This window comes from Leuciscus leuciscus (assembly GCF_965113295.1).
Source record: "Leuciscus leuciscus genome assembly, chromosome: 2".
NCBI lineage: Eukaryota > Metazoa > Chordata > Actinopteri > Cypriniformes > Leuciscidae > Leuciscus > Leuciscus leuciscus.
The window spans coordinates 62,626,612-62,641,705 of record NC_138726.1 but is presented as its reverse complement, the minus strand read 5'-3'; the positions used below and the strand labels follow the sequence as shown (position 1 = coordinate 62,641,705).

Here is a 15,094-nt window from a genome sequence, read left to right as displayed (position 1 = left end):
TCAAGATAGTAACTCGTGGCCTCAAGATAATAACTCGTGGCCTCAAGATAGTAACTCGTGGCCTCAAGATACTAACTCGTGGCCTCAAGATAGTAACTCGTGGCCTCAAGATAGTATATCTCGTGGCCTCAAGATAGTAACTCGTGGCCTCAAGATACTAACTCGTGGCCACGAGAAAGTGAGTTTTTTCAAGGCGAACGTTCCTTTTAATGTTTCCATGGCGACGCGTCACGCGATACACCGCAGCCACAATAATACTGTATGACAGATGTGTCGCTTTTATTTCGCTTTTCCTTTTTTATTCAAAATATTCACAAACTTGCTTACCATGTCATCAACTAGCCTATCTGATATTCCGACTCTCACATACGTGTAAGTGAGTGTGTTTAGTCGTTTAAAAACCTTTATAAATAATCTTGATCTATAATAACATGATGGGCGCTGCATGTGTCCGTCGGATTTACAGCACGTGAATTCATCAGTTTCTCCCGAAATAAATGCAAGAAAGTGGCCGGTGAACTGAGAAGAATAGAGTAAACTTTATTGTTCCTTGTCTTGCACTATGTTTGTCTAATATTATGTAACAACAATGACTTTGTGTTGGGGAATTAATTAGCTCAAATTAGCGGTAATATTCATCAATGTGAATATGCATCTGTTGCTTCCATAAATTAATTTATTCAAATTAGGGAATAGGTCAAAATCTCGGCTTGTATCAGCGATTACACAATTACTTGTAATAATCACTGATAGAGACGGGTAGCATTTACTCAATTTGGGGGAATTTGAGGTAGAAGTTGAGTTTGTTCATTTACCATGCAGACTGGCCGTCCAGCGGACAGAATGTATACTTTATGAACGGAAATCGGGCGTCTTTAACACTGATAGATAACACTTTCTTGTGGCCACAAAGAAGATAATTATCTCCGTGTTTTAGACAATTTTAGGTTTCTTTTAAGAATAACCAATCGTAGAGCTTATAAGGTAAAATCTGCACTCATCAGGGACTCAGAATTTGAAACAAAACAGGCAAACTTAATTCAAATGATTTAACAAAGTTTATTTAAACAAGCTAGCGATTACACAATTATTTTAAATCACGCAGGAGTAAAAATGCATAAACAAAACAGGCAATATAACGATCGTAATACAGAAATACAACAAAATAAAAAGGTTTTAGAGAGAGATTTGGGAGAGAGAGAGAGAGAGAGAGAGAGAGAGAGAGAGAAACTCAGCGAGAGGAAACTAAGTTGAGATACGAATGATTTTAGGTGTGTGTGTGAGAATGGAGATGGTAGCGTTTGTAAGGTGGGTGTGTCGCTCCGTGAGCACGTGGTAGTGTGTTTATCTCGGCACACGTGGGTGAGAGTATGTGTGTGTGTGTGTGTGTGAACGTGTATATTTGTGTGTGTGAAAGAGAATTTAGAGAGAGGGATAGAAACAGTTTAGTCATTCACCACAAAACCCCAACGTTTCTCAGTAATATTTAGACAACTTAAAACAGCTTTTCCTTCAGATTGCAAATTTAAAAGATCTACGTTACTCTGTTTGAAAGATCGGCCTTCCTTGAGTGCTTTCGTCTGTGTTGGATAAAGACACCTGGATCACGTGGTCACAGCGTTCTGGTTGCTATGGCGACTTGGAGCGAGCGAAGACTCAGCAAAGATTATCTTTAGCCTTAAGTTGGTTTTGTGGGTTGGTTTCAGAAGACTATACTATAGTAGTTCTAAGAAAAGACTTGGAAATAAAAGGAAAATAAAAGCGAGCGGAGCTTCCTTGAGGGAAGGAGGCGTGTCGTCTTTTTCTCTCTCTGGCGGACTGCGATGAGAGGAAAGGGGCGCGCAATTTTAAAGGGCTAAACTCACGCCTCCCTCACGTACGTGGGCCAATCGTCTTTAACAACGTATGGGCCCACCTCCTGACGTTTTGAGGTCTATACGCCTCCTTTTCCGCGGGGTTTTGAACGATGAATTCGTCCATAACTTAATACCACTGGTATTTAATAAAACAATGCATTCTCTGATATTTTGTGTTAAAGATTCAGCATCGTTGTTGTTCGTGGAACACGGCAATACCGCGAATGACAGTTCTAATATCTGAAATCAAGGAGGTACATCATTTCTTGTAATTGTGGACACCACAGAGTGATTACAGGCCAACAAACTACATAGGCATAATATTTGGGACAGGGGATCAGACACACATCAAGAAAATACATTTAAAATATTTCATACAAGGATTTTGGTCCCACGTGGTGGGATCTGCGTGTGTTTCTGTGTGTGTGTGCGTGAGTGCGTCTTGAAAGTTCATACCCGTCCGCTGAACTCTTGTCCCCGTCACTGCGGGTGAGGCTTATGTGTGTGCGTGCGTTTGGCTCTTTGGATTGATGTATTAGGCACAGACCACATGTTTCGGGCATCTGGTCTCTACAACACTGTTTTATTGTTGTGAAGAGTTAATTAGTGTCTATGTGTAAATCAGTGTCCGAGGGACTCCCTAGGGGGGAGTGCTTTCGGGATCGCTCTCATTGGTCAGCGTGAGGCTCTCCCGGCCATAAACAGACGGTCTCTGTTGGTTTAGACGTAAGAGATCATGTAGAGTGAGAGATAGTCAATGATTTGCACCATTTTTCGGCGCCGTTTGGGCTGCACGTCTTGCGTAGAGCAATCTCAAAACAGCAGAGGTGTCGTAAATGAGAGTTCTTTGGAATGTGAGAATAGCTTGAGTCAGAGCGAGACAGGGGTTTTGTAGATTTAGACTGAATTAATTAATTTGATTTAATCACCATGCAACTGGTGATCTGCTCTCCGTTACATTCCCCCTTTTGATGAGTCGACCGGGCGTGTATGGGCCTAGTCGAGTCATCACGGTAACAACGGTCAGATGGCAGGTGCATGGATGGGCGGAGGCTGCACACGGGTGTTGCTTAGGACTGCAGCGTGAGCTCGATGAGGTCTTCAGCTTGCTCTGGTGGGGAGTCATCCTTCCGGAGGTTTCTCCTGAAGCCGACGGAGACTGCCTCTGTGAGCTTGGCTGTGGAGGTTCGAATTGCGTTGATCCTTCTGTACAGGATATAGGCCAAACCCAAAGCTAGGGCGTGTCCGAGGATGCTGGTAATGCACAGTGCGGTATCAGCGGCTGTCCATGTTTGTACCACAGGTGAAGTGTTCAGAATGGGTAGTCGGGACAATGCTTGAAGGGCTGAGTCCAGGGGAGCTATGTCGATAACTTGTGGCCCCCCCTTTTCAATCCAATCTTCCAGTTCGGGATCTAGAGTGAAATTGCGGTTCTTGAAGAACGACGGAATTTCTAGCTCGGCTTGGTACTCTTCACTTGGGAGGTGGTACAAGGCCAGGTCATCTAGGTGGAGGATGGCTCCTCGTGGGACTTGAATCCACATGCTTTGGTTGAGCAGGTTGACACGTGTAGCAGTGTCGTGTTGGTCATAGGTCAGTGTCGCTGACCGTACTGGAGTGTTCACGAGCCATCGGTTTCCTACGATCTCAGCTTGCGTCTCGGTGACCTGGTTGCGAGGTTTCGCATCGGCCGGACAACGTGCGTCGTTGGCTAGTTGTTGGAGGCCGCAGATTCCATCGGTGTTATCTCTGAGGAAAGGTTTGCTGGGACAGAGATAGTGAATGTCTTTCGTGCGGGTGCACATGTGTAGGTTAGGTGCTAGGTACAGTTGGGGGTCGCTGTCATGGTACGCTACCACGTCGGGAGTCCGTACTTTAAACTGAGTGTCCCGTTGCCAGAATCCGATGTTGACAATGTCTTTAAGACGGTAGATTCGGCTTGATTCGATGATTGGCAGATTGAGGAGGAAGCCAACCTCCCGCTGTGCCGGGTCAACGTACAGGGGAATGGCGCTACCTAAAGAGTAGGCGAGATGGGTTTGTATCGGATCCGTGGGTGCGGTGGTGGCGGAAGCCAGCACGGTTTGTACGAGACTCAGGGGTATTAGGTAAGGCGGGATCCTTCCCATGGCTAGGTTGTCCATGGAGGAGCTCACTTCTCTGAGCATGTCGGACATCAATGCGGTGACCAACTGAGTTTGGGCAAAGTCATTCTGGAAGACTGTGAACATCTGTCTCATTGAGTTCAAAGTTTGGTTCAACATGACGCTATGTGTGTTAAGGATGGTGACTGTACCTCTCAGTGTTTTGCCTATGGTGGTTAGGGATGCGCTTTGTGTGGTGAGTTGGTCTTTCAGCTGTGGGAGTTCCGTCTGGATTTCTGTCACATGTCTTCGTACCGTGGCGATGTTCACGGCATTGACGCTAGACATACCGATGTTGAACAGCGTGCCCACAGCTGCAGCGGCTCCGAGTAGGGCTCCGAGGAACCTTTTGGACCGTCTGTTGTGTCCACTCAGTTCGGCCTGGGTGAGAGTCACCTTTTCAAGTTGGTTCAGCATGTGGACGATGTCAGCTTCAGCATGGTCGAGGGCGGTTTCTGTCCATCTGGCACCCGCCCAACTGTAGTGGGTGGCGGACCTCGGGTAGTGCGCACGGTAGACGTTTCGGGGGTCGAGTCGCACGTACACTTTCTGTGTGTGTGTGCGGCAATTTGTGATAAGCAGTCCAGGCTGTTCTCTCAACACGATTCCCGAGGCTGGCCCCGGTGAGATGACATCGGGTGGTGGCTGGCCTCTGGTCGACTGAAAGCACATGATGGCAATCCACAGCAGCATCCTGTTACAGGCAAGAGAGAGAGAGGTGTGGATGAGAAGGGGAAAGAAAGAAGGCACAGATCAGCAAGGGTTGTCCCGGGGGATGGGACAGTCTTCTTTCCTGTAGGGACGGCGGTTGAGTTTAGTTCGTATTGGCCTCTTCTTGTCTGTCCCTACTACGGGCCACATATCTTTTAATTTGATTTCGGTGGACCCATTTGAGAACGGGTTCTCTTGGTCCCCGTTTAAGCTGGATCTGGTATGCTACAGGAGAGAGTTTGTTCACAATTTCATGTGGTCCAGTCCAGTGAGGCAGAAACTTTTTTGACAGTTGCTTGGGTGGCAAGGCGAAACTGTAGTACAGGACTTTGTCGCCCACACTGAGTTCTTGGTGCGATGCCTTTTTGTCGTAAAAGGCTTTCTGGCCTTCAGCGCTGGTCTTCAGGTGTTGCTGAGCGAAAGCGAAAGTTGTTTTCAAGTGTCTATGGAGCTCGTCCAGATATTGGGACGTGTTGTAGGCAGTGACGAGGTTGTTGTCTCCTGGTTGGTACAACAGGTGTAAGGGCAGAGTCATCTGCCTCCCAGTCATGAGTTCAAATGGAGCCACTCTGGTGGATTCCTGTGGTGTGGCTCGGATAGCCATCAGCACCAGGGGAAGTTTCACATCCCAGTCTTTCTGGTTAGCCGACACATATTTTCTCAACATGGCGACCACCGTTCGGTTAGACCTTTCTACCTGTCCGGATGAGATCGGATGGTGACTGATGTGAAGTTTGGCTTGTACCCCTAGAATTCTCCAGATCTTTTGCATGATCTCTGCGGTGAAATGGGTACCTCGATCTGAATTGACTCTCAGTGGCAACCCGAATCGGGAGAAGATGTGGTTCATCAGGAGATATGCCGTTGTTTGGGCGGTGTCGTTAGGTGCTGGCAAACACTCTACCCACTTGGTAAACTGACACACCACCGTGAGAAAGTATTTGTTACCTCTGCTCGATCTGGGCAGCGGTCCCACCCAATCAATTTGGAGATCTGACCAGGGAAATGTGATTCCTCTGCGTTGCAACGGGGCTCTGTGAGTCAGGTTTGTTGGGTGAAACTGGCAACAGACCAGGCATTCTCTCACATACTCTGCCACATCCTGCTGCATACCTGGCCAGTATGCCACTTGTCTAAGTGTCTCATACGTGGCTCTGGTACCGTGGTGCCCCGCGTAAGGTGCGTTGTGGGCGTGGTTTATCATCTCCCCCCTTTGACATCGGGGCACGACAAGTTTGGGCGAAGTGGTGTCATCGGTGACAAACCATAAAATGTCGTCCCGCACACGCAGCATGTGTCTGCTGTTGTGTAGGTGTCTGAGATCTGAGTTATCAGTGGTGTCAGACGGTGCGATTGGGTTGGGGGAGGGGTCTTTGAGGTGGAGAATCATAGTCTTTATGGCATTGTCTGAGGCTTGCATTTCTGCAAGGTCGTTGTTTGAAATTTGTGGGGTTAGTGACAGCATCTGCGAAGCAGGTGCAGTAGCAGGTGATGGTTTCTTGCTTCGGGTTAGCACTGCTACATCGGGGGTGGGTGAGGGTTTCGGGGAATTCCACGGTTCACCGTGTAGGGCGCCCGCTTTTGCGAGGGCGTCAGTGTGGTCATTGAAGTCTTTGTCTTGACCTGGGAGTTTGGAGTGTCCTTTTACCTTTTTCCAGTACACGGCGAGATCGTGTGTCGTTGTGATGTTATCACATTCCTGGAACAGGTGTTGGTGTTTTACAGGCTTGTTGTTAGCAGTTTTGAAACCATTCTGTTTCCAGGTCTGGAGATGGCATACAAAACTGAGTCTGGCATAGTTAGAGTCTGTGCAGATGAGAAGTTCTTTGATGTTGTTTGATGCTGCGATTTGCAGAGTTATGAGAATTGCTGCGATTTCTGCATACTGTGATGACTTGGGGCCTAGCTTGAAGTGTTGTGGTGGGCATGGGTGGTCGTTCACCCACAGTACCCCTGCACCTGCTTTTAGGATGCCCTCGCTGTTGTAGGAGCATCCGTCCACGTAGGCTGTGGGCATGCCTTCGCACGCATTCTTGTCAAAGTACCTGTGGCAGGTCAGTGGTGGTTCTTGGGGCTCAGGTGTGTTCAGCGTTGCGGCAGGAGAGTTGTCAGAGCAGTTTTGACAGGCCGCCAAGCCGTTACCTAGAGCGGATTTGTGGTTTTGTGCATATCTTGCCTCGACGTTTCGTCCTTGGAGAGCCATTAGCCATGTAGCAATGCGTGAATTAGTGACAACGCCGTCGCGGATTCGCTGGCTATTGAGGAACATGACGGGCTGGTGGCATGTTTCTATGATGACTTTTTGTGCACCAATGTAGTTGGAGAAGCGCTGAATTGCCCACACTGTACAGAGCAAAGCTTTTTCGCAGTCTGAGAATTTACATTCTGGAGGGAGAAGTGTCTTGCTGGCATATGCGACTACCTTCTTGTCTTGGTCATGTTGTTGGTATAGGCCAGCACTGAGACATTGGTTTGAAAACCCAGCTTCCAGGTGGAATTCTTTTTGTGGATCAGGGTAAGCAAGGCATGGAGCTGTGCATAAATGTCTTTTTAGTTCTACCATGGCGTGTTCTTGAGCATCTGACCAGACGAAAGGGCAGTCCTTTTTCAACATAGTTGTTAAAGGCCTGGCGATGTCTGAATAGTTTTCGATGAACTGTCGGGAGTAGTTGCAAACTCCTAGAAAGCTTCGAAGTTCTGAGACGTTAGTGGGGGGCTTGATGTTTTGGATGGCATGAATACGGTTTGATTGTGGTTCAATGCCATGGGGTCCAATGAGCAAGCCAACGTAATTGACCTTGCTTTTACACCACTGCCCCTTGTGGAGGGCTATTTTGGCGCCGGCAGCAGATAACTGGTTTAAAACATAGTCAATTTCTTTTAGGTGGTCTGCCACCGTCGTGCTTTTCATAAGCACATCGTCGACGTAAATCAGGTTACCTCTCATCCTGGCGTCTGGACATGCTTTGTTCAGAAATATGTTGAATTCAGCGGGTGAGTTTGCATATCCGAACGGACACCTGTTGAAGGTGTACTGTCGGTTGCCAAACGTGAATGCCAGCTTGTGTTGGTCGTCAGGGTGTACTGGAATGGTCCAGAATCCAGAGGCCACATCGAGTGTAGAGAAGATGGTGGCTCCTCTGATTTGTGGGATTTCCTGTTCCAGCTGAGTCATGGGCCATCGTGACAATGGCACCTGTTGATTTAATTTGCGATAGTCGATGGTCGGTCTCCACTTTCCATTAGGCTTGAGAACGGGCCATAGTGGCGCAGAGTATGTGCTGTTGCAGGCTCGAATGACATTTTTCTCAAGCATTGATTCGATGATTTCCCGCACCGGTTCGTGTGAGGCAATGGGAATCTTGTATTGCTTGACAAAGGTGGGCGGAGCCTCAGGGTGCGTGGGGATACGCACTGTGTGGAGGTCCGTCAGACCACAGTCTAAAGAGTCTTTCGCAAATGATTCTTTGAACTTGTATAGGACTTTTTTTAGTCTTTGGCGGTCTGCATCATCCTGAAGGGCATCAGCATCCTGTAGAATTTGTTGCACTTGCAATTCGAAACCTTGGTATGGTTCCTCTGTTGGTTTGTCATCAGTCGGGTTGGTTTCAACCGGCACGGCGGGTGCGTTAGCTTCACTGACGGGCTGGTGGGAGACTGTGTACACTGTGAGGTGTTGATCCTCTGTCAGCTCTGTTCTGCACACGCGGTGTTTGGCTACCGACATGACAGATGTGATGGCAATGAATTGGAAGGGTGCTGTGAACAATGTATTGTCAGTATGTCCCTCAGGTATCAGTGCAGGTGGAATAGGCCCTATTACGGGTAGTATCAGTTCAAAGTCATGAAAGTCATTACTGACTAGCCATCCCAGTCGGTAGGCTTTGGGGATTTTGATGTCAGCTGCTGTGCAGTTGTTGAACAGAATGTAGACTACCCGAGATGACACTTCAGTGAGGGGTGTGGCTTCGAGGGTGAGTCCGAGTTCTACACATTCAGGTGAAGGTTGGAAGAAAGCCAGTGTGTGGTTTAGGGTTTGGCCCTGTCGCAGGTTGAGGCGCACGGTGACGCCTTTCGTGTAAGCAGGTATGACTGTTCCTTGTTCGTTGATGAGGGTGCAGACTTCAGGGATGGTCTGACCTGACAGTAGATTGTCATGACTGAAGGGAACAGGTGGCAGTGAAATCAATGGAGCCCATACAACCTCATTAAACATGTCCACATGAGCCTTGAGGCGAATCAAGATGTCTGCTCCAATGTAGACGTCGTGAGCTGGGTCTTCCAGGATCAGGAAGTAATGGGTCAAGTGCCGGTGATTCCATGTCAAGTTCAAGGCACAGATCCCTTTGGCAGATGTCAATGAGGTTGGTTCTGGGTTCAAAGGGAAACGGGTGCGTTTACAGGTGTAGGGCAGGTCTGGAGTCTGTTCAAGAATTGCATTGAATAGTGACAAGCTTATAGCTGAGTTGTCTGCCCATAGTGCCAGGATAATGTCTGTTGCGGTTACGTCCTGCAGCTGCAGGGGAGTTTTTACCTGGGGGCAGTAATTATCGGAGTCCGGCGTTGTTCTGAACGTGCAGAGTAGCGAACTTGAACCCTGAACAGCTGTGGGGATTTCATCCTCATGTCTGGCTGAGGGAATTTCCACGATCCTTGTGGTTTGGCATTCTGGCTCAATGGATTTGTGCGGCTGGAGGGGGAGGGGTTCGCGCACCTGAGCCCAAATTTGTAGATGCTTGAAGTCCAACAAGGGTTCAAAACGGTCCAGCAGGTCTTGCCTATGAGAAATTGATAAGTGTTCACAGGGGAAATATACACAGGGTGGACTACGCTCATAGGACCGATTGCCAGGTGAATGGGAGCTAAGTTCTTTAGCTGGATGTCGTTCTGGCTGTATGACTGCACGTTCAGCTCACAAGTGTGGAATTTAAGAGTTCGGTTTTGTCTTTGCGCTTCACACTTGAGTTTTTGAAATAGTTGAGCAGAAATTAGCGTTAGGACAGAACCTGTGTCCACCAGGGCTTCGAGCTGCATTTCCTTTTCTAAGGTGATGGTTAAGTACAGTTTTCGTGCCACTCCTCTCTCAATGAGGTTGCCCAGGAGTTGTGGCATGGGCTCTTGTGTGTTGATTGACAAGCAGTGGGGGTAGGTCTGTAGTGTCTCGTTGTTGGTGCAGATTACTAGGACAGCGCTGTCTGGCATTTTGTTGTGAGAGCTGCTGCAGTCTTGTGCAGGAAGTGTTGTTGTCAGCTGGAGGGAGTGAGTTGAGCTGTCATTTGGTGATGCAGCAGCGAGTTCGATAGGCTTTGGTTTGACAGCAGTGTTTTGCGGGGCTGTCAGCTTGAGGGAGTGAGTGGAGCTGTCATTTTGTGATGTGACAGCGAGTTCGATAGTCTTTGGTTTGACAGCAGTGTTTTGCGGGGCTGTCAGTTTGAGGGAGTGAGTGGAGCTGTCATTTTGTGATGTGACAGCGAGTTCAGCAGTCTGAGGTTTAACACTAGTTTCAGGTGGGCTGTCAGCGTGAGGAGCATTGGTTTCAGGCCTGTGGGCTAGTCATGCGGTGTCTGGTTTATCTTTGTCTTCCTTGTGAGGTTTCTTTTGGACAAGATTTCTCAGTGCTCTTATGAGTTCTGCTTCTTCGGGCGTGGCTGCACTGTTTCTGTCGGGTGTGGGCTCCATTTTGACTTTACCGTTGTCATGTCGAGATGGGTCCCTTGGCCGTTGATCTGGGCTTGTGGTTCGGGGAGATCGGGGTCGGCCCCTTCTGGGGTTGCGGTCGGCTTCCCAGCTGCCTCCGCCTTTTTGGTTGTGGGGGAAGCGATGCCGGTCCCAGGATCCACCGAAACGATCATTTTGCGGCCTTGGGCGGACACCTCCCCGGTTTCGCTGTCCTCTGCCGGCTTGGAACGGTCGGGACTGTTTGTTGCCGGGTTCGTAGTTGGCAGGCTGTGCACCCTCCAGGGCAAGTTCTGGACCGGGCGCAGCGACGGCACACACTGTGGGGTATTTTACAGGTTTTTCAGACACAGTCTTTTGTTTTACGTACGCTTTGTGGGCCAGGTCACGTAACTGTTGAATTGACAGGGTCCGTGGACAGACTAGAACGCCCAGGTGCGCACTTTGACTTGGGTGGAGATTCCGCAGAAAAAGCGTTTTGAAACTCACGTCCTCTTCCATGTGTGCCTCATTCCTCGGTCCGAAGTAGGCGAGCCGCAGACGTTCGTAGTAGGCTTGCGGCGTTTCCAGACGAGCTTGTTTGAGGTCCATTGCCGCAATGATGCCTTGGTCCGAGTCTGGATCAGAGAATTCACGGATCAGGGCTTGTCGTAATTGTGGATAGTTCGTTTTAACGGATTCTGGCTGGCGATCCAGGAAACTTCTCACGATGCGCCCAGAAGTGGTCCGAAGGAGATATAACTTGTCCCAAGTCGTGACATTGTCCACAGTTTGCAAGTGAAATTCAATATCGGTTAAATAAGAGTGCACGTCGTTGCCACCTGCTGGATTTGGGTTGAATGTAGGGATGTTTCTTGCCAGCTTGTCCAGTTCTTTAGAGGCTGTGCGGTGACTGGTGGCTCGTCTTTCCGGGACGGGTCCAACAGGTGAGATAGTGTCAGGGCGTGGGCTTTCCTCTTCTTCTTTAGCTTTAATAGTTTGGCTGTGAAGTGCAGGTTCGCGGGTAAGGAGAGACGGGGTGGTGTGTGTCTCCCCCTCCCGCTTATCTTGTAGGTCGTACACATGTTTGAGTTCACAGTGGACCATGTCCAGCTCGCCCTTAAGCTCATGTCTTTGTTGGATGAGCTCGTCAATTTCAGCTCGGGCTTTCTGCAAAAATGTTTCACAAACTTTGACTCTAGCGTCTCTGTCCGTTAATTCTGTGCGTGCTCTTGCTAGCAGATCCTCTCCACGTAGCAGCTTGGAATTTAGGGCAGCCGTGGACTGTTTCTCCGCCTCCACTGTCCTGTCCGTGTCCAGACGCAGGTCCTCCAGGGCCTGCTGTAATCTTTCCACTTCCTGTTGTAGTCTTTCCACTTCCTGTTGTAGTCTTTCCACTTCCTGTTGTAGTTCCGGGTGTGTTTCCTCCTCAGTTCCCAGAAGTAGCTCGTCCAGTTGTTGTTGTGCCAGCTCCTTTTGTTTGCAGGCCTCCTTTAGCTGAGTCTTTAGTCCAGCGGTGTCCTTTTCCAGCTTGGCTTTGTCCTTTTCCAGCTGGGCTTTGTCCTTTTCCAGCTTGGCTTTGTCCTTTTCCAGCTTGGCTTTGTCCTCCTCCAGCAGACGTGCCTGGGACACCAGGTAGTGAGAGAGACTCCCGATGAGGCGACTCCATTCTTTTGAACTGTAGGCCTGCGTGGGGTCCTGGGACATGATCTGGTCCACGTTGTTGTCCAGTTCCTGTTGGGTCAGGAGTTTTGGGTCACCGAAGTCTTTGGATAGACATCCGGAAGTCATGGCGGACAGCCACGCTTCTAGGCTACTCCAGTGAGCCGCAGGGCTGGATGAGCGCGACATGTTGACTCACTGTAGGCGAGAGAAAACACAACACACACACACACACACAAGAAGGGCCAATGCAATCGTGTCGTGAAGCTAATAAACTATAGGACGGTATGCCGTCTATAGAACTTTGGGCTAACTGACTTTAGACAGTTAGGCGGGTCAGCATAGGACCCGGAATAGAGACTGTTCAGTTGTCCCTCTATTACTTAGCTTTTTGGGGTCTCGTTGGTGCACTGAAAAACAAGTTACCACAGAACATGCAAGGCACGAGTAGGCGAGGATTTAAAGGGGAGGAAGAAACAGAAATTGAACACAAAAACAAAAACAAAAATATCAGTGATTTGATCTGAGCTGTAATTTGGACACTAATAGCACAAAGGATGTGCCTTGGGGGAGATATTTAAGATTATGTGGCTTATAGTGGGAGGCAGAGTTTTCTTTTTTTTTTCAAATGATTTAGTCTTACCTGAAATGGACGGAGGTCGCCCCGGCCGGCCCTCCCCGAGCGCGGTCAACCTTCCTGGCGCCCCGAACACCTGGCCGCCGTGACCTTGGATTCTCCGTTACTCTGCTCACGGACACGACCCCTCAAACAGGGTGACTTTTAACACAATCCTAGTAGTTCCGGAGATATCAACCAACCACACGCAATGCAAAGGTGAGTGCGTCACAGAACGATGGCAGGGTCTGCCTAGTGTTTGCGCAGCGGTCCCAACAATTGACTCTTGCGTCGGTTTTTATGGCTGACACTCCGAAGCACCGGATTGCTGAGGTCACGCACTGCGTGCCGCCGCCCGTGGCAGAGGTAAGAGAAACTCAAGGGTCACCGCACGGTCAGTGTCGGAAACGTCAGTCGGGAGACTCACCCACAGAGGTCAAACCGGGACTTTCCTAGTCCACTGCAAGTGCTGAGATTCTTGCCTTTAAGAGCCACAACATGGAGTGAAACAAGGGACTTTAAAGTGAATTAAGATTTCTTGCTTACACCAAATGGGTTATGTGGTAAAACAATAATAACAAAATAAAACTTCGTAGAGGAGAGAAAAAAATTAAAACAAAGCGGAAAAAACCTTGAAGCGGAAAAACCGAATTAAAGGGGTGTATGGTCTTGTCAGTTAAAGGTGAAACAGAAGAAGGTTAGCGGTTTCTCGATGTAGGTGGAAACAGGAGAAGCGGTGCGGTAGACCACTGTAGTGGTTTAATAGAGCCTCTAGGGGGCGCTCTTCCTCTCGTCGGTTCGCCTTAACTGTTGGACACACTTAAACTTTTAATTCAAAATTGGCTTAAAATCAAATCCAAATAATCCTGGGGTACCTTAACAGAGAATTCGAATGGTTATTTATAACAATCAAGCAACACTTAAGTTATTTTGTAATGATTACAAACTAATCATTCGAAATCAGCATCTATGGAATGAAATTCAACAGAGTAAATTTGTAGAAAGCTGACTTGGACAGGGAGTTTCCACTAGGGGGCTCTGTCTTTCTCAGGGGTATGATGATTGGGAATAACAAAAAAAAAAAAAAAAAAAATCTTTTTTTTTTTTTTTAGAAATGGAAGGATTTCAACAACAAAATAAAATAATCACTATAACATTGAAGTTGTTATTAAATGATTATTTAAAAATGGGAATAAACCCAAAAAGAATCATCAATGTAGATTTAGAAGTGGAAAACACAGCAGGGTATAGTGACCCTGAGGAGAAGAGGGATAGTTGACCTGGAGGGGTGTGGCCACGTGGGGCACTGTCCTCTTCCGGGTGAACTATCAGTGCTTTTGGATTGAGACACCCTATAATTTCCGGTTTCCTTTCTGGGAATTTAAATTCACAATAAACTGTCTCAGTCCAAAATACAAGGGTTGTTTTAAATGAACTTAGCGAGCTGTAAATACAAATATGTATTTAAACAGCGTCTTAGATACTTACGACCGCGAATTTATTTATTTATTTTTTATCACCAAAAATCAAGGCGGAAGGAAATGGCCGACGGGTGTTTACCCCGTCTTCGACCACGCGGTGGCAGTGTTGCGCTTACGCGGAGCAAAGACACGAGGTGGTAAATTTAAAACATGAGAACAATACACGCCTGTAAGATTGACTTCAGCAATCGCAATTTCACGCGTGCAGGCCTTTTACAAACACAAAAATCACACTGCAAATAAATTCTTTAAAAAGGTCACGCAGACCTTTTGCAAACACAAAAATCACACTGCAAATAAATTCTTGAGAGATCACGGCGGATCTTTTGTTTCGGTTCTGTGCAGAACTATAACGTGGGTTTCTTGCTGGTTTAGCAAAGCCAGTGGTTTAACCCGTAAGTGTCGTTGCTAGCGACATACAATAGAATATATTCTTTCTGACCGGAGTAGCTTACTTTGCTCTCGGGGTTTACAGAAATACCGGTAACAATGCCTGATGGACTCCTTTGTTCCAACACAGGTATTAAAACAGAATTACATGTACGGTCAAGCAAAAGAGATGTTTATTTTCCTCTAATTTTGGACTCGCAACACTACTGTAAACTTAACTGCAGTTTTTCTCCACGACCAGACTTAACTGGTGGGTTATGGCTTTTTGCCCTTTGATCAGTTTTTCGAGTCGACTTATTCAGTAATTCAATACTTGTTCGGTAACGTTACAAGATTCAAACGCGCACAAAAACGTTAAACTTTCAAAAATCACACATGAATATCAAATTGCACAATTTGTATCAAAACTGAGTATGAGAGTGCCCGCATTCAAAAAACCAATATTTATGTAACAACAATGACTTTGTGTTGGGGAATTAATTAGCTCAAATTAGCGGTAATATTCATCAATGTGAATATGCATCTGTTGCTTCCATAAATTAATTTATTCAAATTAGGGAATAGGTCAAAATCTCGGCT

General features: G+C 47.6%; 2 protein-coding genes across 3 annotated transcripts in view; both read right to left on the bottom strand.

Moving 5' to 3' along the window:
• The window catches only part of LOC309492466 (C-type mannose receptor 2-like), a 177,235-nt gene that overhangs the window by 28,615 nt on the left and 133,526 nt on the right, over positions 1–15,094 (bottom strand). The gene's annotated exons all lie outside the window — the stretch shown is intronic.
• Positions 10,200–14,052, bottom strand: LOC309492433 (uncharacterized protein). Its single transcript, XM_082161406.1, has 2 exons — positions 13,276–14,052; positions 10,200–13,126 (listed from the first exon to the last, which is right to left on the bottom strand). Exon 2 carries the CDS (start codon positions 12,215–12,217, stop codon positions 10,265–10,267), a length of 1,953 nt encoding a protein of 650 aa, XP_082017532.1. The 5' UTR covers positions 12,218–13,126; positions 13,276–14,052; the 3' UTR covers positions 10,200–10,264.